This window comes from Felis catus, chromosome A2 (assembly GCF_018350175.1).
Source record: "Felis catus isolate Fca126 chromosome A2, F.catus_Fca126_mat1.0, whole genome shotgun sequence".
Classification (NCBI taxonomy): domain Eukaryota; kingdom Metazoa; phylum Chordata; class Mammalia; order Carnivora; family Felidae; genus Felis; species Felis catus.
Window position 1 is genome coordinate 124,791,725 of NC_058369.1, and position 27,209 is coordinate 124,818,933.

Below are 27,209 nucleotides of genomic sequence, written 5' to 3' on the forward strand. Positions count from 1 at the left end.
ATGAACAATAACATAATCAGAGTAAGATATATATAATAAGCAATGATAATTATAAAACAAAATTTATCCTATAGAAAATTATTTTTTAAAATATATATTACTGCTTATACTTGGTAGCATTGTAAGTATTGGTTTCGGTATTTAAATCAAAATTCAATATGTTGGTATTTTACATTTTGCCTAAAACATTTTATAGATGCAAGACCAGCAAAGTGTGTTAAATCTTAAAATTTCCTAGAGCAAGAATAATGTGGCACACAATATTTTCCCATGATATGCATAAAACAGACAGTTCCAGGGCTCACAATGCTGAGCCATGTTGCTGCACGTAAGTTGGAGTGTGCTGGGATGTCCTCGTCAAAGGAGATTCCTTTTGTGGGTTGTCACATCCCAAGGTGCTGACATATGTCGGTCAAATTCTGTCTCAGTGATTTAACTGTGTAACAAAACCTTTTAGTCTCCTTCAGTGGCCCACATAGTGGCTAAGGAACCAAGATGAGTTGGATGATCTCAGGGAGATTGCGGCAGTGGACTTTGGTTGAAACTGACCTTTGCCTCCTCTGAACTCATGAACAGCACCATGGGCCACTCGTGTTGCAACATATGAGGTGCTTTTGCTGTGTTCATGCTCTGGTCCCTCTCCCTCTTGGACTGTAAGCTCTTCTAGGGCAGAAGATGTATCTGATTCATATTTTCTGTTCCCAGCAAAACCTGGCACAGTGCCTGGACGACAGCAGGGGCTCAAAAAATATTTATTAACCAGACTCACAGATTTTTAGTCAGATAGTTTTGACTTCTGCAGTGCAAATGTTTAACCCACAGAAAAACCCAGGTTTATAACAAAGATGTCACATTTCCTAAAGGCCATTTGTTTTCTGCTGACAGTTTTATCTTATTTTAGATGTTAAAGACTTCAATAAGCTGTTTTATGGTGAAACTCTTTTAAAAATCAACTATTAAGGGTAATAATCAGGGTTGGCCCTTTGTTTTTAAAAATGGGTCATGGGGCACCTGGGTGGTTCAGTCGGTTAAGCTTCCAACTTTGGCTCAGGTCACGATCTCATGGTTTGTGAGTTCAAGCCCCGCATCGGGCTCTGTGCTGACAGCACGGAGCCTGCTTTGGATTCTCTGTCTCTGTCTGTCTGTCTGTCTCTCTCTCTCTCTCTGCCCCTCCCTGCTTGTTCTTTCTCTCTCTCAAAAATAAAAACAAACAGTAAAAAGGGCACATGTGGTGAATCCCTTTAGCAGCAAGTTTATGTAATGTTTGGTGGGTACCTAGTCATTTCTTTGTAACACCTTAATCTGATATGGATTATATACAAAATTTACATTTGTTGATTGTTTGATGAGTTTGAAAATGAAAGCTCGTGGATTAAAATTACATTCTAAACCTATGAAATAAATCTGTGGCTTCTTCAGTGCTTTCTGACATCTGCATGTGGCCCTTGGGAAAGTCTTGGTGAAGGGAACATGCTGCTAATGGCCCTGGTGAATGAGTCAGACCAACCCTAGCTCACAGAATTGCCTTCATATGGGAAGTCTGGAGCTGGCTTTTCCAGTTTCAGCCAGCTAGAGGGCCCCTGCTTTCCCTTGCTCTCCTGCCTGATGCTCCTCAGGCTAACTGGACCCTGTCTGCAGTCAGTATGGATGGGAAGACGATCCGGGAGCAGGGATCTTTCCAGCATCTAATGCCTCACATCGCCTTTACCGTTATTCAGAGGCAGGACAGTAGGAATCAGCTCTACAGCCTGCCATCCCAGGGGTCCCTTTGAAAGCCTCTGTGATTGCTGGTGGTCAGGGTCAATTGTGCAGATGTCTTTAAAAGTGTCTCACTAGTGACCAGAAAGTTACTTTGTCAAGATGACAGATGGACTGCGAGCAGCCCCTCCACCCTGCCTGTGTTCCCTGTGATGTCAGCTCCATTTACTTGTCAAGAGCAGGTATTTTTGTAGCTCCCAACAGTGCGCAAGCTTTCACGGGCAACCTGAGAAAACTCTTCTGTTCTGTTCTGTGAAAAATCTGCTCCGTGGCTCGTTGTTGACCCACAGGAATGAGGGGGCATGTGAGGACCTGGTGAGTCCCACCCACTGTGGAAGATGCAGGAAGTGGCGTGTGCTGACGAGGGGGACAACTTTCAGGGCTGGCCCCAAGAGGAGGTGGTCTGCCACCTCCCACCATCCCGGCAGGACACCAATGGGATCTAAGACACTCCATCTCTGCGCTTTGGACGTTTGCATTCTTGGCAGAGAATCCTCTATGTGCGTAATTGACAGGGTCCGTTGACCTCTCAGCCTCTTTGTCTAGCCAGAGAGCCTGGTTTGTACATGGTGGTGGGTCAGAAGAGGCACTGCCACGATCATCTCTCCACGCATCCTTCCTGGACGTCACATCGCAACCTTTCCTGTGGGAGGTGCTCCAACTTTATTATTATGTTTAGCTCCTTCACTCCTCAGTCTCTCCAATACTCCCGCCAAACTAGTGGGCAGCCTCCACGCCATTGCCCAGAGAGGAGGAAGCCCGGCTTGTGCCCTCAGCGTCATAGAAGTCGCTGGTGGTTGGACTTGGCCTCCCATCATCTGGAGAGTAAAAGAACTCACCAGAAATGCATACAAATGTTCAGAGAATTTCATCTCCCCTTTCTTCTTTGTTTTCTTTTTGGGTGGAGGAAGAAACAGATTCATTATTCTTCATGTGCTGAAGGGCGCACAGCAAAGTAAAATCATCAAAGGTGCTGGGAGAGACAGCTGGACCGCTTGTGCCGGAGGCTGCGTTACTTTGAAGGACTTCACCCCCTCTCACCCCTGGTCCGGAATCTGTAGACATTTCCTCTGTATCACCGGCCCCATCCCACGTCCCAGCTGTTTGACTCCCTTTTGGTTGGCTGGGGAGGAGAGAGGAGCGGGCTTGAGAATTTGGGCAAAATTAAGGAAGGATGCCCACATTTATTCCTCTCGCTTCACATATTTGGCTCCCGTCTCCTGGCAAAAGGGGACCAGCCTATCTTCTGGTTTTCCCTTCTGCTTCTGAGGGCTGGAGTTGTCAGAGCCGCGCCTGTGGCAGGGTCCGATGTGCGAGGTCGCCGGCTGCTTTGTGTCCCATCCATTACGGTTCCATGAACGTGGTGCTACCCGCAGACCCTCGCTTATAAGACGTACGGTGTAATAAAAACCAGGCAGTGCTACTTTCTTTGGGCTACTATTTTTATTTGGTGGTTATTTCTTTTGTGTTCTGCCATCTCTAATGTTTTGGTTCTATTTCAAAATATGATTAAACAGAATGAGGAGCTGTCTGACACTGCCCTGTTTTAAATCAGAGTTGTGCTTGAGTAGCCGGGACATTCTAATGGCCTGCGTTTCTTTGTTCTGAGAGTTTCTTGAAAAGGAGAAAAAAAAAAAAAGAAAAAAGAAAAAAGAAAGAAAAAAGAAAAAAGAAAAAAACAACAACGCCAGACCTAAATCCTTAAACAGCATAGAACCCAAAACAATCCCTTCCAACAAACGAAAGCCCATTAAAAAAGAATTGAAATGTTAGGTAAGTTAAATATAAAAGGCCTCCTTATTAATCCCCCGTTGCTTCTTCTGGCACGTGTCATATTTTCAAGGTACAATATCAGGAGAGCACTGTCACTTAGTGATGTATTAGGGCCATATATCATCAGAACATCGTCTTTGTAGAGGATATGGGTACTAAAAGACACGATTCTGGCCAGACAGAACAGCAGGGGGCCTTACTTCTTTTCTCCAGCCCCCCCTTACCCCTCCTGCCTTTTTCTTTAATCTCCCTCTGTTTTGTGTTGCAGAGAAGTGAATTTCTTCATGGGATATGACTTGTTGCAAAATAATCGGGGGGCCCCGGTGGGCTTCATAAAGTCTTTTAAATGGCTGAGTTTCAAGGGCAGCTTTGTTCAGAGTTTGCACTGTTCGCAGGGCCGGGGAAGGCCGCATTTGCCAGGGTCCAGGTCTCCAGGGGAAAGGCTCGCTGAGCCTAGACAGGAGGAAGAAAGAATAACACTCCCAGATGTAGTGCAGTGAATTGTGTTGTCCTTGCAAGATGCTTGCTTGCACATTAAGTCTCCAAAAATATGTTCTTGCAAGGGATTTTTACCTTAAGACTCCAAAAGTGTGGCCTCCGGGTGCTGCCAGCCTCCCGGAGAGACACCCTCCTGCTCAAATTGAGGAAGCAATGACAGGGCTCGGAGGCTAAGGATCCAGGTTCTGATCTGTTTTGCAAATGACCAGGCTCTCAGAAATTGAGGGTTGTTTTGAGTTTTAAGCCAGAGACTTAATCTGTCTATCTTAAAATGCACTATTTTTATTCATGTGTTCAAAATGAAACCATAAACCACTAAGGTTTATAATGGTCTGAAAATGAGGAGTGCTTAACAAAGGCAAACATTTAAATTCCTAGCTACAAGGGAGAGATGGCTCATCTTAGCCTTTGAACCAAATTGTGTAGCATTGTGATTTAATCACCAACACCGCTATCAGTGAGTCCTGGCTTTGAATCTCTGCCCTGACTAGCTGTGTAAACCCAGGGAAGCCCTTAAAACTCTCTGTGCCTCAGTTTTCTTATCGAAAACAATAGGGGTAAATTGGTACCTTCCTGAGACTTGTTGCAAAGGTTAAAAAGGATATAATACACAAAACATGCTCAGCACAGTCTGGCAAATAATAGATTTTCTATAAATGCCAGGTACTCTTAATAGTTCAGCCCCCTGCCCGGAAAACTATATGCCACTTCATTGTTTGGTTAGCAATGGATCGGCTCTCTCCTTTGGCTATTAAAGGAATTTGCAAAGAGTGGTGGAGGTTGGGGGTTCAGAAAGGTCTGAAAATGCTAATTTACATTAAAAGCAAGGGCCATTGACACCTGCCACCTTTCCTACTGACCTCAGACACCTCCCACCTCTTGTACTGACCTCACTCAATTGGGGAAGAAAAGAGATCTTGGGAAACATTCTCTTGCCTGGGAAGTTTGAGTCATTTTCCTTACTAATCGCCCTTTCCTCACCTTTGACATGGTTTTGTTAATTTTTTCTCTCTTTCCATTTTTTTTTTCTTCCTATTTTCATTGAGCTGAGAGATATGGCTCAGAGACTCATACTTGTAACTAAAGCTTTGTAGTGGACCAAATTTCCCCCACCCCTTTTTTTTCTCCAGCTCATTCTGTGCAAGAATTATGGGGAAGTCAATTGTACTATCAGTAATAAAGGACGAGCAAGTAAAAGCTTAATTAAAACAATAAATCATCAATCAAATTTAATATTGCCACTGGCAACCACTGAACTATCTCAGTTCCCCCCACCCGCCCGGTGATTATTGTCTCAGAGATCAAGAACAGATTTTGTCCGAAGGAGACAGGCTGGAGCAGGTACAGGCTTGTGTTGGCTCCTCTATGAGCGCTCATGCTTCCTTGGAAAGGATTTCCCCTGACCGTATGTTCCAGAGAATCACTGTATTTTATGTCCCATTTGTCAAACCCACTGACAAGCAATGGAACCTACCCACTCTGGGTCTTTTCTTTCAGCCTTTGCCTGTATCTCTGAATTCTAGAACCATGCCATTCTGCAGTCCAGTCTGTTTGCCCAAGTCCCGGTCCAGCCCTTGCACGGCGCCCTTGACAGGTTACCTTATAAAAGGGCCGGAGACCTTGTGTGTTGGGCCCAGGTGGCCTCTTTCCGGAAGATTTCCAGACTAGCTCAGCTACATACTAATCTATTCCTCAAATCTCAACAGTCATGTAGGAGCTAACCTAATTCTAATATGATACACCCATAAATTTTAATGCTGTGCCTTAGCAACTAACCTCCCTGGCTGGCCCCTTAATCCAGGCCTGGGAACCAGGTTGTGTTCCCAGGTCCACTGCTCGCTAGCTCTTTGAGGGACCTGAGACACTTAACTTCATTGTGTACCATTCCCCCATCTGCAAATCTTAAGAAACCTGTGAGGATTAATGAAATAATGTCTGCTGAGCGCTTTAGAAGAAAAGTGCTATGTAAACTTGAAGTATTATTCTTCTGTTTATGAGAAGTTTTATAATATCGCCTAGGAGAAATTGTGACCTGCGTTCAAAGGTACCATAAAGTTCCCTTCGGCTCTTTTGGGGCTGGATTTGGGTTACAACGGGGGACTTCAAGGAAAAGTTGACCTCTTTAACTTCATGCATGGGGAGACTAGAAATTCCACGGAGAATACATGTGCTGATGTCGGATCACCTTCCTCCTTGGGAAACTTGACACAAGATATTTGTAATCCTAAAAACAAATTCCTCTGTGATCAATCTTGAGACTCTCAAGTAGTGAAACACCATTGAGAAAAAACAAAACAAAACACCATTTTTCTCACAGAGAAAAATAATTTGATTCGGGGTCAAAATGTCCTATCTGTGCTCACCGCCCACGATGGCTTTTGAGTCAAGGTGACATTCCCGCTTGGTGCCAGAAGCTGCACTGCAGTTTTGGTGTGATCTGCTAACGTGTGACGTCTTGTTTCCTCCAACACTGTAGGTTTCTGGAGAATAGAGAGGAAGCTTGTAGCATGACTCCTCGCTCCAACAGCACCGCGTACCGTGGCACACATATCAAGTCTTCAGTTTGGCTGCTCTAGAACTACACTGTGTCTTTACTTGTCAGAGTTGTCATGCTGGGCATCCGTCCCCTGACAGTAGCTGTTGATGAAGGGGACAGATGAGTCAGGGTTAATATGGGTCCACTCCCATGGATGTTTGCATTTTGGTAGGGGGATTCTGGAGGGCAACACAGTCTTCTAAGCTCCTCCTCAAGTAAGACTGCCATGATTCAATGACAGAGTTGGGGGGGGGGGGTTTGCACATACGTAGGAGGAAGGGATAGTCTTCAGGGCTTCTAATGGAAGAAAGACAGCCACTGTTAGTTGCCTCTTTATCTCCTCTATGATACTCCCTGGCCTGTGGACTTCATTGACATATTGAGTGTTGTTCATCTGGTCAGAAAAAAGTATTACAACTTCACAACCTTCTTGATTTTCTTCAAAAGGGTCTGGCACTTAGAATTTGGTAGTTTGCCAAATGACAGCTGTTTGCCCCCAAGGGCAGGGTTTGGTTTTATAAGAGACAAGGACTGAAGGGAAATAATGCCATCTTCTAGGAAGACACTCAGGTGGTCTGCCAGCTTCCTAATATGGCTGCAGAGTCTCAGCAGGCGGGGCACCAGGTAGTTTTGTTTTTATTCTTATTTTAAGATATTTGAGGTACAGTTTCAGAGTCTAAAAATAGAGTATCTGCCTGCTGACCTTTCTCCCTGATCGGTCTCATCATATTAGCTGCTGTGTTTTCCTCTCCAGATTTCTATTTTATTATTATTTTTTAAAATATAAATGAAAGGTCAGGTAATACTTTCCATATTTCATAATAGGATTGGTCCCGGAAGAATCTGAGAAAAAAAAAAAAATCAAGACATTGGCTTGAAAGAGAACAAAAGCATTTCAAAAAACATTTTTTTCTAGTTGCAGAAAGCAAACAGGAAAATCTCCCAGTGGTGATCTGCTATCTTCTCTATAACCCCACCACCACTCTCCTGCAGTGGGAGATCATTTCCCTCAACAGCCTGGGTCTCATGGTCCCAATTCCTAAGCCCATGGAACTCTGTGCTACCATCTAGTGGCAGACTTCAGACACAACAAGCTGGCTGCGGGAATCCTGTTTGAACTTGGCTGTGGCTGGAGCTGTGGTTTGGCTCACATCCTTATAGAGCTTTGTTGCCAGCCATGTAGACTTTTTCTTTTTTACTCCCTATGCCCCCCCCTTCTATTTTTGCATGTTGGCACTTCATTTCATGTGCCTCCAGAGGCTATGTTTGGGGTTTTGATATATTCAGTCTTTTGGAAAGGAGGCAATAATGCAGATACCTTTGACAACAGGTAAATCACAGGCAGGCTGACCCTAGAAAGTGATAAACACCAGGAGACAGAGACAGAGCATGAAAAATGTGATAAGGCTTATTACTCTTAAACACTGGCTAGGTCTGTTTTTTAGAACATTCTGACATTTTCCTGCAGTGCTTTTCTACCACTGTGTCTGTTGCTTAGATTTGGAGAGATTCAAGCCCAAGCTGGAATCTCTGGGAAGTCTGTTTGGGGATGCCAGTCTAGATTTCAGAGATATATAGGCACAGCTACCTATCAGATTATCCAGAATGGTTAGAATTGTCCTCATTACCAGAAAACAGCTGGTGTTTGTACACCTTCCCGTGGTTGGTGATGACAAAGCTCTGTGGAGTTATCCTGCTCCTGTTAGAGAGCTCACTTCACTTGTGTGGAACGACTGGGAAGGCACCAGTCTCCCCTGGGGCTTCTGGGCCGGGACATTGTTTTGTTCTTGTCTGTATCCTGAGTGCCTGGAAGTAGCAAAGTGCAACATTTAAATGTTTGCCTTTGGAGTCAGACAAGCCTCTCTTTGCATTCCAAATCTGACTTTTATGTGACCCTGGGCAGGTTTCTTAACCTTGGTTCCTCATCTGTAAAATGGGGGGTGATGTGGATTTTTTGGGGTGAAATAATGCATATAAAATTCTTAGCACAGAGCCCGGTACACGGAACGTGTTTGGTAAGTATGAATCAGCATCAGAAAAGGCTTCTTGAGTGAAGAAGTGAGCCAAACGAGCCATGGCCTTGCATCAGGGCAGAGGACACTTGGCGCACATGGGGATGAGGAGGCCAGCAGAGATGGGCTGCTGCAGGCGTGGCTTCGTGCGTGCGGCTTCTCACCAGAGCCGCCGGCTGCAGCCCAGCGTTCTTGTCTTGCCGCAAAATCAGTGACAGCAAAGCGAGTGGTCTTAATTAACCTGTGCTTAAATTTACTCTGTAGCTGCTGGGCTCAATTAAGGAGACAGAGGAATCAGCCTCTGGCCAGCAATTCTCTGTAGTTTTTCTTGCTTTCTTTGAGGGCCTGCGATTCTAAGCATGCGCTTCATATCCTTGTCAACCAGACACCAGGGAAATGATCAGATATGGCGGCTTGGTAGAATACGAAAAAACTACAAATGTCATTAGAAGGGGGGAAATCCTGCAGTAAAAGTAGAGCTAAAGTTTAGGTTTGGGGTGTGTGTGTGTGTGCGCGAGAGAGAGCGAGAGAGAGAAAGAAAGAGGGAGGGAGAGAGAGAGAACAACAAAAAAATTCCAGATGTGCAGCTACAAACCATCTGGTTGGAATGACTTTTGTGCTGGACTGTAATTACAAGCTATTTATTATGAATCTTGGGATCCTGTTATGGATTTTGACTGGCTCCCAGGTTTCTAATTTAGCAAAGGATTCCTATATTTAAGAAAGTGTGGGTCTTCCCATTTATCCGACCCTGAATTGTGTCTCATACCCACTCTGACCGCCCTGAGAGCTTTGAACTCCCCATGCCTGAGGACTTTTCCCTCCAGAGAGGAGATGCACTTGGGGGTGGCCCTTCCCTAAAGCTGCAGCCAGGTTTGCATAAGCCGTGCTAACAGAAGTTCTGCTTAGAAAGTGTGTTCACTTCCAGAGTCTTGGGGTGGGGGTGGGGGCGGGGTCGGTATCAAACTGCGGCTTGTGGGAACTGCACTTTGCCAAATGAAGTCACTGTTAATGATGCCAGGCAGCATATATCCCTGATCATTGCTCATGATGACTTCAGTGGTAGTGGAGGGACACTATTAATATTTTAAAATATACCTCTTAAATTTGAGTTGTGACCATGCTATGTATTTTGCTTGTAACTTGAGAAAAATTATGAGAATCAGTTGAAGGGCTGTGACCTACAGTGAGTCTTGATGCAGCCATCATTATGAAGGAGAGGGGGAGGGAAAGAGCTTTGGAGGGCTGGGAGCTGGGCCACCTGGGTTCAGATTTTAGGTGTACCATCACTTGAGGGACTGCTGACAGCTCCCGAACCCATCTCAGCCTCACTGGGAACAAGAATGTGCTCCGTAGAGTGGCTGCACGTTGGAATTACCTGGGAAGCTCAGGAAGCACCCAGGTCTCATCCTCAGATCAATCAGCTCGGAGCTTCAGGGGGTGGGAGACAGTGCCGTCTTTGTTAAGAACCACACAAGGGTCCTGGTTTGCAGCTAAGGATGAGGACCACAGATTGTGGGAGGAAATGAGGTTAGCTCCGTGAAGGACCTTATCACATAACAAACACCAAAAAGGGGGGGGGGGAAGAATGGATTCCTCAGGTCATATATATATACCTTCTCTGAGCAGCAGTTTTCTTGTTTATCAACTGGGGATATGAATAATGCTTATCTCGCAGAAGTTAAGTAGGAATGAAAGCCATAGCACCTAGCATATAGGAGAAACTTACTGAAGCTCAAATCTTGTTGAGGTTCGTGACATTGTATTTTTGGTGCACGTGTATCCAGTCTGTGTATAAACAGGCATATACATCACGTTTGGGTCTTCTCTGAGACAGTTTAACAGCTAACCTTTCAGGATAAAACCGAAGATGCAAATGCTCACCACACTTCATTAGCATAAGTGCTAATATAATGCAGCTGTCCCATGGCTATAAAACACTGACGCCTGTGTCTCTGCTTGGCGTGGGGAATATTATTTTTTCTCTAACTGAGCTGATTCAATACTCAACTTTGTCATTATTTGAGTTGGAACTTTAGATTGCTGCATTTTAATGCACTCTACTATTAAGGATTGTTGGACGGCTGTGTGCAAATATTTTTGTTCTCACGATGCAGTCCTGGCCCAGGTAGCCCAATGGGCAAAATATGATTTACACAAATATTATCATTCCTATAGTGTATACTAAAGAGAAACCTTAGAACAGAGCGGGAGAATGCTTTTCTCTCGGCGTTCGGTTATCTGGGTTACGTTGGTTTCTGAAGAAGGGACTTTTCATCCCTTCTCGTGTGCCCTTCTCAAAAGTTCTGTGTTTCTGGATGACTATTTCTGTTCCAGAGAGAGCGAAATCCTATTTGCTTTCGTGAGTGTTCTTGCCAAGATGAAGGCAAGATAGGAAGAGGGAGGCTAGGAAAACCTGTGTCAGGCTTCTGGGGATTCTGTTTGGAGTTGCTTTCAAATGTCTCTTGTCTCTTTTTGCCTAGAACAAGGAAGTGACCTGTAAGAGAGAGAAGTGCCCAGTGCTATCGAGAGACTGTGCCCTGGCCATCAAGCAGAGGGGAGCCTGTTGTGAGCGGTGCAAAGGTGACTTATGTCTTGGCCGCCTTCTCTTCTGGCTGTCGCTTCGGGCATTTTTATTTCTCTTTTTCTCACCTTCCTCTTCACTCAGCTGTTGGCTGGGGTGCAAGTGGGTGCTGGGAGGGAAGCTAGTGTGTGTGTATGTGTGTGAGTTTGGGGAGGTTGGTAGTAATAGGGACTCTTCTAATGGAGGGAAGAAAGAAGAGTGGCCATCTGCATATTTGGTTTCCTTTCGAAGGCAAGTGGCTTAAGTGTGACAGAGATGCTACAGACATGATGCCTATGTATGTTCGTATGGACATGCGCACTGTTTCTTCTGTCAAGAAGTTTCAATGGTTTCTCCTGGTTGCATGCTCACCCTGCCTTCCTCTGCCAGAGGAGTAAGCCCGAATTTTATCATTTTGATCCCTATTCATTTTTTTCTTAACTTCAAAAATGAATCAATGTTGCTCCCCTCACCTTGGAAGCCTCTCTAACATATCCTTACTCCAACCTCGTTTTCCACGGCCCTCCAGTGCACGCACTCTCTCTTGAACATGCTATCCCTGCTGTAGCCGCTTAGCCTCGGCTCAGGTCTCTCCTCCCCACCTGTCCACAAGCTGCCTGTGCTTAAGGCCCCCAGCCTACATTGTCTATGTTTCTGTGGCACACAGAAGTCCACATGGGTTCTTCATGGCTGTGCTTTTTCTCCTTCATCACCTTGTTTGCGTTCGTAAGACCTTGGGGACGGGAGCCATGTCATGCTCTGACATCGCCTTGTGCCTAACAGAGGGGGGTCCCTCGAGAGGCATCGAGAGCATCATGGCTCAGGATGTGGGCTCTGGAGTTACACTGCTATGCCAGAGTCCAGCAGTCCCGGGCTGTGGAGTGTTTACCAAAGTTCATGTCCACTAGGAACCTCAGTATGTGACCTTATTTGGAAATAGGACCTTTGGAAGTATAATTAGTTAAGATAAGGTCATACTGGCTGAGGGTGGCCCCAGGTCCGATATGACAAGTGTCTTTAGACCAGGGAGTGGAGACAGGCAGATACACAGAGAAGACAACCATATTATGGGAAAGGCAGATATAAACGCCCGCGCTCTGTTCCCTGGGACTCCCGTTCAGTTGTTCTGGGGAGGGGGATAGGTGTTTGTCTTTTTAAATTTTTTTAAATGTTTATTTATTTTTGAGAACTGGTGGAGGGGCAGAGAGAGAGGGAAACACAGAATCTGAAGCAGGCTTCAGGTTCTGAGCTATCAGCACAGAGCCCAACGTGGGGCTCGAACCCACAAACTGTGAGATCATGACCTAAGCCAAAGTCAGATGCTTAACCAACTAAGCCACACAAGCCACCCTCTGAAGGCATTTTTTTTTTTTAATGTTTATTTCTGGGAGACAGAGAGACAGAGTGGGGGAGGAGCAGAGAGAGAGGGACCCACAGAATCTGAAGCAGGCTCCAGGTTCTGATCCGTCAGCACAGAGCCTGATGTGGGGCTCGAACCCACGAACCGTGGGATCATGACCTGGGCGGAAGTCGGATGCTCAACCGACTGAGCCACCCAGGCGCCCCGGTCTGCAGCCATTTTTAATGACAACCCATGAGTCTCAATATTCAGCAAAGATCCTGTGAACTTTTTAAAACATACTATTATGTAAAATCCACATTTCAAGAATTAATGCCCAATTGTGTGTTAATAACTACAGTTATTGTAGTAAACTATTTAGTTAAAAAATTAAAAACTAAAAAAGCAAAATCAAACCCAACAGAGACAGAGATTAGAGTTAAGCCACCACAAGCCAAGGAGCACCTGGAGACACTAGGAGGCAGGAGAAAGCAAGGAGGGGCTCTTCCCAAAGCCTTTACAGGGAGCACAGCCCTGCCAACACCCTGATTTTGGACTCCTGGGCTCCAGAACTGTGAAAGAGTAAATGTCTGTTGTTTAAAGCCACCAAGGTTGTGGTAATTTATTATGGTAGCCCCAAGAAAAGAATACACCAACATCTCTACTTAGGCAGGTAAAGATATGGAATCTCTCCCCCAGTTCCCTCCTAAATATGGAGGTAATAATTGTGTTGGAGGCAGTTGAGTGGGAAGGTCCATTCAAAATGCTTAGCACAGCCTGACATGTAAGCGTTTCTCAGTTAATTTCAGTATAGTAGGTGCTCTTTAAATATTTGGTAACTGGACTATAAAAATATACCTTCTGAAGCCTTTTTGGAGCAGGGGTGAGTGGGCTGGGATGATATTTTTTCAGAGCCTTTTGCATCAATCATTTACCTATTGCCTTCTTCTTACAAGTTGGGAGTCAGATGTTTTACCCATTTGACTTCTGAGAGCTATCAGTGCGAGGCCTGAAATGGTAATTTATTAGGAATCTCCCAAGCAGATGGTCAGATAAAGTGATTCTAGTGAAAAACACATTAGCGAGCCAGTGTGTGTCCAAGTTACTGTTGTTTCACCTTAAAGAAGCTCCTCTATTCATTCTTTATTTTTTGAACTGCTTATTTGCCATCTTCATCTTTCAGCGATTAATATGGCTGCCTTGCCAATGAGAGGCCAGTTAGATACCACAGGATGGAAGCACCGTGTGTCAAGGGAACGTGCCCAAGGCTTTGGGTTTGTTTCCCCATTAACCGTGGTACAGCAGGGAACTTTCTGTGGCTGTAGTGTATGACCGTCTTTTCTGATTGTCCTGCTGTTTCCTTTATGGTCATTTTTCCCTCTGATTATCCTACCGTCCCAAGGGAAAGAGATACCCAAAACAAATCCATTTCTTGAATGTTCTTTTTGAGCTTTAAGAAGATAAGGTTCTTCAAATTAAACTGGGCCCAAGAATAGACTAGAGAATTCAGCATACTGAGATCTCTTTCTGTTAGTAGTGTCAGCCTTTTGGGGGAGGTCAAAATTCCCAACCTGCCCTGAGGTGGTCCTTCATGAGAGAGACTCTTGAACGCATCAGAATTCTCAAGCTCCGGAGGTGGATGTTAGAGACACCCCCTTCATTTTTCTTTATTTCTACTCCATTGCGCACACTATTTGTCTCATGGATTTTAAGAGAAACAATTGTATTCGCTCTTAGCTACTGGCTTATTTATGTGTTTCTGATCAGAATAGTAACATATGCTCATAGAATAAGCTTTGAAAAATAGTCTAAAGTGTGGGAAAGCAGAAAATAAATTTACTGATAACCCTACCACCAGAAGTTACAATTGTTAATATTTAGTATATTTCTTTCCATACTTTTCCCTGTGTAAAAGTGTTTAGCTAATAGCTTACTACTTATGTTGCATTATTAAAAAAAAGATTTCCACTTAAAATCAGGGCATAAAATCTTTGCAACTAATGGGTACATGAGATTCTGTTATGGGAAGGTTATCAACATTCACTTGGTCATTCTCCATTTCTGGGCATTGAGGTTGTATCTTAAATTGGAGCACTGTGGAAGGTGAAAGAAAGACAAACAGCTGAAACCAAAGAGCACACACAGTGAAATAAAAATGACTGGAAAGAGAGAATCAAGAGGAGCATTACCTGGGTAGGGAGAAGTCAGTGTGAACCCACAGACCACGCTAGATTTGGCATCCAAAGGAATCTGGATGGACCTCTCCTTAACCCTTTTGCACCATTCGTTTGCACGGGAGAAACAATAATAACAACAGAAAACTAGCTGTGTTTCTCAGAAGTCCTCTTTGAACCAGCGTCCTCCATGCTAACACTGGGGGTTTTTACTTTTCTTACTCAAAGAGGGTGATTCAGTGAGGAATCATATTAATGAGAATTTTGTCGATAATACTTGACTTCAGAGCAGAGTGATGTTTAGGCAATATTGTCTCAGGGTCAAATAATTTTGATCAGATCAGGGAATAATATGCAGTTAGTTTTTCTTAGCAAAGAAATGGAGCCTCTGGTTTTGGATCAGTTAACACTTGGTCAGCAGAGAACTGATGGACTTCATTCCTCTGTATTTTGAAAGGCATTTACGTTCAAGGATCCCATCTTTATGCTCATTCTGAAGTTGCTCATCAGATGGATTAGGTCACAGTGAAGTCAGGCCTCTTGTAGAGATGAGCACAGCATGTATCTGACCTGGCGGGATAGGTGGAGGGTGTGTCTACCAGGCTTCCCAGCAGAGACAGCCCTTCTAGAAGAGCCTTTCTACCAGCAGGTATGCAGAAAGGTAAAATCTAGCACTGCTAACTGGGTGAAGCAATAGTGAAAGCTTGATAGTTGCTTTGACTTGCCCTTGAATATTGTTTTTTGTCTGTCCTTTCTCTTACCTGAAGGAATCGTGAGTATAAGCAGTGATTCTCAAAATGCAATGGACTACAGGATCACCTGTTAAATGTAGATTCCTGGGCCTTGCCCTGCAATAATAATAGGAACTAGGATCATCTTTCTCTTTATTCAAATAGCAGCAGCTACTCTAGGTAATCTTTACTCAGAGCCAGGCATTGAATCCTCACAGGTACTGTCATAACCCCATTTTGAAGATGAAAAAAATGGTACCACTGAGACGCTTAGTGACTAGTCCAAGGTTACGGACTAGATGATGGTGGAGATGGGGCACAGACTATGATCTCACCATTAGGCTTGCAGGCCTGCTGTATCCCTGGGCCCGGGTCCCTGATTCTAAATTTCCAGGTCTCCACTGGGCGTCTCATGGGGGCTGAGGCTTGAGAACCACTGGTACCAGATAAAGAAAGGACAGGAGGATAAGGGAATGCAAACCACGTGTTTAGTAGAGTGTTGGTTGATATCTACTTCAATCAGTGCGTCTTTGGGGTAAAAAATTGCTTTGCCCTTTGTAGCTGTGAGTCCATCTTGTTTCTCTGACTCTATGTACCCCTCTTATTTGGAAATTTTATATTACTACAGTTATGGTATCAGATATAAAGTAAAATAGATTAATGACCAAGAAAATGTAACTAAAATGTTGAAGGGCTGGTGAATGCACACCAAAACTCCTTCCCAGTTACTCAATTGTGTAATAAATGAGGGGGAGTTTGATCCTCAAGAACTGACTAACCACCTACCATCATTGTTGGGACTTTCTGTTTTCTCTTTGGACTTTTCTCTCTTCCTCTTTCCCTTTTGAGTGTAATTATATAATTTAGACTTTAGTTCAATTTGCGTTAATACATTATCATACCGAAAAAACTAAACAGAAGGGAAAAAAAGTCCTATTCGAACTACAAAAACCCACTCTTCTCAGAAATAATAACCATTATCAACTCATTGGATCTTTCTCAGATATTTTTTAGTTTATTACATATTTATTCACACATATGTACATATATATGTAATTTTGTATGTGTGGTTTTATTTTTACATAAGTGGAATTAAGTGATATATAATCTTTTGCAGTTTACTTAAAAAAAAATTTCAACAACAGTAGGACTTGGGAATTTTCCCATGCCAGTTCATGCTTTTTAACTGTTTATGGATTCCATAGCATACATGTACAGTAATTTATTTAACATCTCTCCACTGATAGATGTTTAGACTTTCAGTTTTTTGCTAAGAAGAGAACCAGCCTGTCGTGACTATTGTGCCCTTGTGTGTATGTTTCTTAAGAATTCCATGTGCCATGGGGAGAGGTGTGCAAATGCTCAGTTGAAAAGAATATAACTCAATGGCCTCCGAAAAAGGCAAGGCTAGTCTCCTTTCCTATTCCGCTCACAGGTTTTAGGACCTTTTTAAAAGGTGATGGATGAAACGTGGGGGAATTAGTGTTACACCTGGCAACATTTAGACATACTGGCCGCCTTCACCTTAAAAACTCACCACTGCCCATCTTGCCGATTCCCTTTTTAGACTGCTATGTGGGCACTCTTATCCCACTTCTTCCCTGTTCTCAACTTCCCCCCTAGGACAGGGGGTATTCTCCTTGCCTTTCTGTGGTTCGGTGAGAAATGGTAGCAAGTACCTTTTAAAGAACCTAGTTGAGGGCGCCTGGGTGGCTCGGTCAGTTAAGCATCTGACTTCGGCTGAGGTCATGATCTTGCGGTTTGTGAGTTCAAGTCCCACGTTGGGCTCTATGCTGACAGCTCAGAGCCTGGAGCCTGCTTTGGATTCTGTGTTTCCCCCTCTCTCTGCCCCTCCCTTGCTCATGCTCTGTCTCTCTTTGTCTCTCAATAATAAATAAACATTAAAAAAAAAAAAAGCCTAGTTGAGGGCCATCACTTGCTTTCCTGTTTTTCAGTGTAGTCTAGAAAGCACTGACAGTTGTCAATACGTTAAGACTTGAATGATACTATTTTCACAGAATTTTGCCATATGTTGGCAAGCTGCAGTTTTGAATTGACTAGATTTAGAATAGAGACTCCATAAAGAAAGGAGGAAATATTTTACTTGCCTCTTATTTCCTATTTATTTATTTATTTATTTTGAAAGAGAGTGAGCAAGCAAGCTGGGGAGGGGTAAAGAGAGAGGGAGACAGAGAATCCCTAGCAGGCTCCACGCTATCAGCACAGAGCCTGACACGGGGCTCCAACTCGTGAACCTTGAGATCATGACCTGAGCTGAAATCAAGAGTCTGATGCTTAACTGACAAAGCTACCCAGGCACCCCTATGCTTATATTTTATTCTATGTGTACTGTCCTATATTTGGGCCACTTCTATAATCAGTGTTCGTAGCTTATTTATGATTATGTGGGGCCTAATTTCATTCCCTTAAATAATTACAGATGTTTATATTTATTGCATCTTGGTCTTTATGACCATGCCCATTCTTTAAGGATCTTTACGAGTTATTCCCATTCTTTGTTTGAGGCCAGGCTGCTGATCAGGAACACACATTCATGATGACATTGTTCCTACAGGAAAACATGATCTTCTATACACCGATCACCTTCGGGTGTGATTAAAGTGGAACCCGTTTGTATCTCCCAAGAGCTGTGACTCAGATGCTCATGAGGGTGGCGGGCATTTGCCTTTCCAGTTAGTATCCTTGAAGCCCTGCGGGTAGTGAGGTATGAATTGTCTGATTTTAAGACCTTATCTCTCTCTTATCTTCATAGTAGTAGCCCTGAAGGGACTTGTTTTCCCACAGTGCAGGATACTAGGTTAGTCGGTTTATGCTCACCACTTAGTCCTTACAAGAGTGAGGTAATTTCCACCTTTTTCACTTTACATGTGAGGTAACTAAGGGCCCAGAGAAGTTAAATCATTTCTTTGCCAAGGTGTTAGTGACTCGAAGCTCAGCCAGAGGGTGTCCGTGTCCTCAAGGAGCTTGCTCTGTGGAGGGGCAGAAGAATACCCACCAGAGGGGAAGTTCCTAGGGAAGGGGAGCCAGAGTGCAGAGGGAAAGGGAAGGAGGACAGCCTGTGGGTAAGGGACTGGGGAGTGTTCCAGGGAAGGCTTTCCAGAAGGGGCAACTCATTTCTATGAACAAGGAGTTAATCCCATCCAAAGAGGGCTGTTGAAGGGAAAGCTCCCAGGTGAAGGTCATGGTACACACAAAGACATGCTATAGTTCTTAGACATTGTCTGCCACGCATAATCATTTAGGGAACTTGGTAAAATACCAGTTTCTAGGCTTTCCTTTAGATCTAGAGTATTAAAACACATCTGGAACAAGTTTTTCTTTGTTTGCTGATTGTTTGGGGGAGGGAGGAAGGATCAGAGGAAAATGTAATAGAATCCTATTACGACTTCTACTTATTTTACTCTGAAAAAGATGTTGATATTGAAACGAAGTTGTTGGGTAGATGTGCTTGAAGACGGAAATATGAAAACTCCTATTTCCAAAGAATTCTTAGAAAGATTGTTATGGGTATGTGTATATATGCATACATGCATTTATGTTCCTATTTGCTTCAATCAGATTGCTTATGTTTCATTCATTCATTCATTCATTCATTCAACAAGTATTTTCTGGTCTACATGCTGGGTATTTATTGGATGAAATTGCTTACCAATTTTTTTTTTAACTATTATGAAGCCCAAATATTCTTTAAAACAAAAAAGTAAGTTATAAATAGTTCTTCTCAAGCAAGTATTTCAGTATACTTCTGAGATTATTTTATGTTAAAGTGGTTATAAATTTTTATCCAAATAGCCCAAAACAACAGGGCAAAGATTAATCTAATTTGAAAAAACTCAATATTGTTTGATGAAAACAAATGAGGTCATTGAGAGACAAACAGACGGTCTTGGCAGCATTTCTGTATTTACTTGGACTGAGAATCACCCTTTAATTTCGGGTTCTTTCATGAACAATAATGTATTTGTTATCTAAATATATGCTTGTTATTAGTGGATCATAAATGAATAAGGTGTGTTTCCGACACTTATGGGTCAAATTCCATCCTCTTTCTTCATATAGAGCATGAAATATTAATTGTCTGCAATACTTTGATGAAAGATATAAGAAAATAGTTGTCAAGTGGAATTTATTTTCCACAGTCTTCTCTTGTCTTTGATTTCTCTGTGCTTTGTCTTACTTTTCTATGGGTTGTGATCCCATGGGTTGCATTTTTTAACAGCTTAACTTGTATATTTGATGTAAAAATTATCCTATGATGTCTCCTGAAATGAAAGAGGCAAAATGTAAATATTTGCATGCTAATTTCTAAAATTAGGCCAATCATCCTGGGGTGTGATAAATAAAAATTAAGAAAGCACAGCCTGCCTGGAGAATTTTAAGGGGATTGGGCTCATTTATAGAGATTATTTACTGACCCAGTAAAAGGGAACTATGAATAATGGTAAAAGATTGAACGTTATTAACTATATGTTGTCTTTACACAATTCAAGGTCATGAATAAGGGGCCTCTTCTCAGTGTTGTTTGGAGAGGGACCTGGAAGATGACCATACTGCTTGTGGTTGTTTGTGGGGAGGCAGTCACATACCATAGAATAGGAATGGACCTTTAAAAAAAGGCTTATTTAAAAATAATCACACTCCCTATGTTGACAGAGTAAATTGTCCTATTGTTTAAACAGTTTAAGATGGAAAGGCTGTTAGCCTTGTGCAAATCTAGTTGTTTGCTTTTAACCAGAGTTCTTTTGGCAATCCTAAGGGTGCATTGATTGTTGCCCAAGCAAAAGAGTGGCTCTTTCCTCAACCTCAGTTTTCCTTTTTTTTTTTTTTTTTTCAGACATGATCAAATTCTTTGGTAGATATTATATGTGATTTACCCAGATATAGTTTGCCCCAGGTTTCACACCCAAATAAGGAACCAGCTGCCTTCAGGTTAATGCTCTAGTTGTCATTTAAACTATACTGTGAACTAGAGTCAGAATATTTTGGAAGAAAAGACAAATTCCAATCTTCAGGTTTTTATAGATATTGTTATATTCAGCCCTGAGGGGGTGGTTATTATTATTCTGATTTAACAGATGGGGAAATTTTGCTTAGGGATATGAAGTGATGTTTTTGACTATCCCACAGTCGCTGAGAGGTGGGAGAGGGGACTGACTCCAAATGCTCTTGTTCTTCCTGGTATCACATGGCCTATGAGATAAGAAGGAGGGAGGCGAGACTTAGAGAATTAGAAGGGCTCTGGAAATAAAGGAGAGATATGCTAGCCTCAGTATTTGCCTTGCCATAGCCTTCTCTCTCCATGGGCTTTTATAGCTTGGGTGAACCCACAATTTCAAGGGAAATATGTGGGTAGAGAAGTTTTGTGGAGGTGATTAAAAACAACACGTGGCTTAGGAGGTGGTGACTTTTTTTTACTAACCGACATTTTTTGGGAATCCCTAACGTAACGTTTTTTTCCTTTTCAGTTTCTGTGACTGTTTATACTGCAGCAATGTCCCACTGGGACAACTTAGATGAGTTTGGTCTTTCATGAGTATGTGTGTACCTGCTTTCATAAAATATTTTTAATAGAGAATGCATTCATGCAATGAAAACTACACAAAGCATGTATGGTCAAAGGCTTTCTCCCACTTTTGACTTCAGCCACCTGGTATCCTTTACTGGAGACAACCAGATTCTTGGTGATCCTTCTGGAGCCAACCTCTGAATAACTGTGTATGTGTGTTTAATTTTCAACCAAACGAAAGTCTCCACTAGCTTCACTTCTAGCAGTTTTAATGCGAGACTCTAACCTATCAGTTACACATCTTGGGGATCTGCAGTGCTCTGAAAGACATCCCACCATTGAGCTACTCATTTCCAGTTGCCACTGCTTATTTTTACCATGATTTTGAGCTCAAGAGAATTTTTGATATGTTTCTTGATGAAAGTTGTTAGATTAATGGAATGCCTGCATATATATTTTAACTTATGAAGTATAATTAAATATATCTACTAGCCCCAGAAATTTGAGTGGGGGTTGTTTATAGGTTTTTAAAGACAAGGAAAAAAAAACATAACAAAAGAACTAGAGGGGTTTATTTTTTTCCCCTCTTTTTCTCTCATTGAATAAAGATGCATAAAATGTTAGATTTCATAGATTGGCTTCCCATAATATAAACCATTTAAATAAAAATAACCTTACATGTTAAAAAAAATCTTGTTAACATTAAAATCATACTTTACAAAAATCGGTTTTAGTTGTTAAAACTAGTAAGAAAACATGAAACAGAGATCAGCTTTCAAATTTGTCTCAACCCATTTTTATTCAGGGCCTCTGTTTTTTAAATTCTGTAGGATTTTGGAAGGCAGTTTAAGCGAAGAGTTTGTGGTTGCCTTTAAGTTAGAAGATTAGATTTCCAAGGCTTGCTGCTGGCTTGGGTGTATCAGTTTTCACTCTTCTAAAATGGGCAAGTTGAGGATGTTTTCATTGTGGTGGAGGAGGCTGATGGCCCTGGTCTCCCTGTTGTATAAAATGTAAAGTACTTCAGTCAGGTGTGGGCCTGACAGCTGTATTAAAACACAGATGTTCTCTCCATTCAGCTGCTGATGCATAGTCTATGAGTTTTCTGTTTGTGCATAACAAGCGATGACAAACTTAGTGGCCTAAAATAACACTCTTTATTGTCTCATAGTTTCCACGAGTTAGGATTCTGGGTATGGTGTGGTTGGGTCTCACAGGTCTGCATTTAAAGTCAGCCAGGGCTGGGGTCTCATCTGAGGCTCAAGGTCATCTTCTAAGCTCATGTTTTTGTTAGTAGAATTCAGTTCCTTGCATCTGTGGAATAGCTTGCTTCTTCAAGGTCAGGAGGAGAGCATCTCTCTGACCTATAGACCTTTTTATAAAGGGTTCACCTATTAGGTCAGGCCCACTCAGGATAGTCTCCCTTTTTAATAGCTCAAAGTCAAACCGATTAAGAATGTTAATTACACCTGTAAAATGTATTCATTCATTCATTCATTTAGTTTTTGAGAGAGTGAGAGAGTGCAAGTGGGGGAGGGGCAGAAGGAGAGGGAGATAAAGAATCTTAAGCAGGCTCCATGCCCAGCACAGAGCACATGAGATTATGGCCTAAGCTGAAATCAAGAGTCAGACACTTAACTGACTGAGCCAGCCAGGTGCCCCTCTGCAAAATCTCTTTACCTTTGCTAAGTGAGATAGCCTACTCATGGGAGTGCCATTCATCACATTCATAGGTCATGCCCATTGTCAAGGGCAGGGGATTACACAAGGTGGATATGTCAGGGAGTGGAAATCTTGGGGTTCATCTTCGAAGTCTACCAACCATACTGAGAGCAGTTCTGGGATGCATGGCAAATAGAAGCATCTATGGAGAATGATGCTTAGAGCTAGGAGATAGGTTATGGATCACACTGCACACTGTAAGTGCTAGCAAATGCTGACTTTTGGCTACTTTCTCTCCTTCTCCGGTTTGGTGGCCACCAAGCCCGCAAGGTCTGGTTCTTGCCTGTCCTCTATCCTTCTCTTGTTTTGGACTTCTCCAGATAGGAGACTTTCTTTCATTTCCCCTTGTGTTCTGTACTCACTTCCTGCCATGGGGCTTCGCACATACTGTTTCCTGTGCATGGGCTGCTTTTCCATTCGATGTCATGTAGTTAACATGTACCCTTTCTCACTGTAGGCATCACTTCCTAGGCTCCACGGCTACTTGTCATAAAATCCCTCCTTCTTAAGACTAGGCACAATTGTCATTTAGCATTTTTGTCTTCTGTAACTCCCACTCAACTGGAGGCTTTGTGTAGGTAACAACTGTAGTATTCTCGGCTGTGAGCCCTGTGCCTGGCACACCATGGTTGCCTACTGAATATATGTTGGCAAAAGGGCAGTGAGAGGAAGATAGGAAAATTTGGACCAAATTTCAGTCTTCCGTAGTTAGTAACTCATAATGTCAACTGCATAGTTAGTATATTACTACTCGGTCATGTGCATCTTAATACATCTGACGTCCTTTTTGGATTCTGCATAGCTTAAAAAAGAGTTGAGTAAGAATTACAGGGAAAGAATAACAATGTATAAACAGGAATGAAAAATGGCTGAATGTTTATAAACCAGTCCCACGATCCTGATACTTTATTGTTTCTTCACTGAATTCCATAGAGGTTAAAAAAAAGTCCTTAAAATCACCACCGCCTCTGTGTCTTTTTATGTGGTGGTGGCTGTAGTATATTTCAGTATTAACAGACTTAGTGATAACCTCAATGTAATTTTCGGTAGCTTTTCCTTGTATTGTACAAAGTTACCAAGCAATATTATGCAGTTAGGACTTCAGATTTCCTAGTTGCCTTCATTTTGATATGATTATCTGCTTTCTTTTATCACATCATATAAAACACACCTCTAATTCGGCTTTAAGTTTTCTGCAGCTGCTCTTAAAACTATTCTGTGACTGCTTGTAACTTGCCCGCCGTGAAGCGTAAACCTCTCTGTACTTTGAGATGATTCCCCCCACCCCTTTCCTGTCTTATGTTTCACTATAGGAATGAAATCAGTGATGCTTATCATCTGAAAATGTCTTGGAATCAAAACATTCTGATCTCCTTTGAGGCTTCTTATGGCATTGTTTCATGGAAGCTATCGAACGGAGAAAAAAAAAATAAAGCTAGGTGTTCTGAATGGAAAGTTGGGGTGCATCATTAGAAACTACAGGAAAGAAATGATTTGATGCAGAAGCCCCCAGTGCCTGTCTAGGTTCTCTTTGATTTCTTGCTTAAGTTTGGCAACTGCAAAATTGAAAGTATGTCTTTATGTGTGACACATATCTATTTATGAAGATGCAGGAATGTACATGCATCTATTTATTATTTTAAAAATGATCACCATGCTGCAATTATAACCATTCTTTTTTAAAAAAATTTTTTTTAACGTTTATTTATTATTGAGAGACAGAGAGACACAGAGCATGAGCAGGGGAGGGGCCGAGAGATGGAGAGACACAGAATCGGAAGCAGGCTCTAGGCTCTGAGCTGTCAGCACAGAGCCCGACGCAGGGCTCAAACTCACAAACTGCCAAGATCATGACCTGAGCTGAAGTCGGACGCTTAACCGACTGAGCCACCCAGGCGCTCCATCGATTATAACCATTCTTAATGAGCTTTGATCAGGAACTACTCTCTTTATCTTCAGAAAAAAAATGGTACTTTCTAGGTTTTGTTTTTGAGAGGAATCTCATTTTGAGAGCTAATGTGTGTTTGCCTTAGAAATCTGCTAGAGAGGCTAATATTCAACAGAATTGATGATAATGCAGGTGAACAAAGTACATTGGTATGTCCATGAACTTGAGTGCATCCTTCACTCAGATGAGCTTATTTCTACCACAGCCAGCTAATTATGCTTCCAGTAGCTTGGTGGTTAAAGGGCTCAAGATGTTTATCTGCAGACATGTTTGGGCATTGACCAGCTGATGTTTACCCCATGAAGCAGCCCAGTGCCTACCTGAGACTGTCTGGGGATTCTCTCAGCCATACCTGGGATAGACAGAGGGATCAGATTTAAAAATGCACTTGAGTTTCTGATGTTTTGGGTTCTGAGGACTGTGGTGTGGCCACCTTGATGAGGCTGTGAATGCAAGGATAACAAGTTGGAATCCCCACCACATTCAGGAGCTAAACGCAAATGCCAGGGTAATATTTTCACGCATCTAGACAAAGGAATTCTGTGCTCTGGGGCCTGTGGATTAGAAGATAGTCATAAAAACTATCATTTGAAGAAGGAAGGAAAAGAGGACTAGACTTGGGATTAGATGCAGAATCTAACTAACTCTGCCACTTCTAGTTACTTGACTTTGCCAAGCCACCCCTTTCTGGACCTTGGTTTCTTTCCTCTTCTGTAAAACACAAGGATCCTGAACCTGGATGTGCCTCAGAATGGCCAGGGCCGATTGTGAGATATTCAGATGCCTGAGTCCTACTCCAGACCATGTGAGTCTTAGTTTCCAGTTAGTGAGGCCCAGGCATCTGTATTCTTTATTGTGGTAAAATACATACAACATAATTGCGATTTAAAAATGTATAGTTCAGTGCGTTAAATGTGTGCACATTGTCATGCAACCATTACCACTATCTATTTAAAAATATTTTTTCGTCATCCCCAGCTGAAACTCTTTACCCACTAAACAATAAGTTCCTATTCTCCCTTCCCGGCCCCTGGTAACCTCTATTTTGCTTTCAGTCTCTATGAATTTGCCTATTCCAGGTGACTTGTATAAGTGGAATCATACGGTATTTGTCCTTTTGTGACTGGCTTATTTCACCTAACACAATATTTTCAAGGTTTCCATGTTGTGGCATATTTCATAATTTCATTCCTTTTTGAGGCTGAGTAATAATTCATTGTGTGCATAGAACATCTTTTGTTTATCCATTCATCCAGCAAAGTGGACATTTAGGTTCTTTCCACTGGGCATCTGTATTCTTAACTAGCCCCCATGCGGTTCTGATATTCAACAGGCCTGGGAGCCACTGGAGTTAATGTTCTTCTGGTTCAGTTATGACTTTGTGTATAGGGGAAGGTTTAGGAAAAGAAGGGCCAGATATAATGTCGTGAGTGAAAATATGTGACTGTTGGTATTCTTAAGTTATTTATCTAGGTGTACAGAATAAACAGCATAACCTTTGACGCCCATGAAATGTCCTAAACTCTAGCTAAATGTTCATGGTCTGCTATTAGGAAGAGAAGAAGCTTCACAGACCCAACAGCCTCCACTGTCAAAATACATAGCTCAGTACACAGTGGTGTGTTGGAGTTTGTTCAGTAACATCATGTTGGTCACTCGAAATAGACCATGATGTGAATATTTACACCTTGGAAATTGGAACACACTGCAAAATCAGGGTTTTTCTCTTGTGTAGAGCTGATTATTAAACATGAGAAACCCACCACTGACTACATGCTAGGTGTTCATTTTTTTCTTCTTTTTAACAAATGCCACTAACAAAAGAAATGCGTTTTATTAAAAAAAATTTTTTTTTTTTAGCATTTATTCATTTTTGAGAGTGAGAGAGACAGAGCATGAGCGGGGGAGGGGCAGAGAGAGAGGGAGACACAGAATCTGAAACAGGCTCTAGGCTCCGAGCTATCAGCACAGAGCCCGACGCAGGGCTCGAACTCACGGACCGCGAGATCATGACCCAAGCCGAAGTCAGACACTCAACCGACTGAGCCACCCAGGCACCCCAAGAAATGCATTTTAAAGGATAAGGCTTTGTTGACAAGCTAAAATCCAGAAATCCATGGTTTTAAATCCAGGAAGCACAGATGATTGATAGCACAGAGCTCCCATTAAGCACCTCTCCTTGAACTCCATGTTAGATGAGGTTTAGGCTTATCTGTTGGTGGCGAATTCTCCTCATCCCTCTTCAAGTATGATCATGCCCATCAATGACTACTTTTCTTGTCAGATATTTGGCAATCTCTTCTACAGCTTCTGCCAATAGGCGAAGGTCGTTTTCAATTCTGTCCTGTTTTCAGAGAAGGTGAATTTTTCTCTTTAATGCCTTATCTATCCATGTTTTAAATGTAATGAAGACCTGCCTCAGATTTTGTGGCATGATATCAAAGGGGGGCCACACACAGCTTCTCAGAAGACTCTTTAGTTTGGGCTGTTAAATCAGACACCTTTTCTGCTGGCCACACAGTCCTAAAATCATCCCAAGCAAATAAGGCAGCTCAAACCTTCTAGAAAGAAGCCCGGGTGAAGGAGGTGGCAGATAAGAAGAAAAAGATGGGTGTAGGAATCTGCATTCTT

The 27,209-nt window shown here is 42.5% G+C and overlaps 1 protein-coding gene across 5 annotated transcripts in view; it reads left to right on the forward strand.

Moving 5' to 3' along the window:
• BMPER (BMP binding endothelial regulator) overlaps positions 1-27,209 on the forward strand; it is a 251,830-nt gene that overhangs the window by 22,080 nt on the left and 202,541 nt on the right. For all 5 annotated transcript variants that reach the window (XM_045052595.1, XM_006929299.5, XM_019825682.3 and 2 more), the window contains exon 3: positions 11,061-11,160. In XM_045052595.1, coding sequence (XP_044908530.1) covers positions 11,061-11,160 — 100 coding nt within the window. The remainder of the gene's footprint in view (positions 1-11,060; positions 11,161-27,209) is intronic.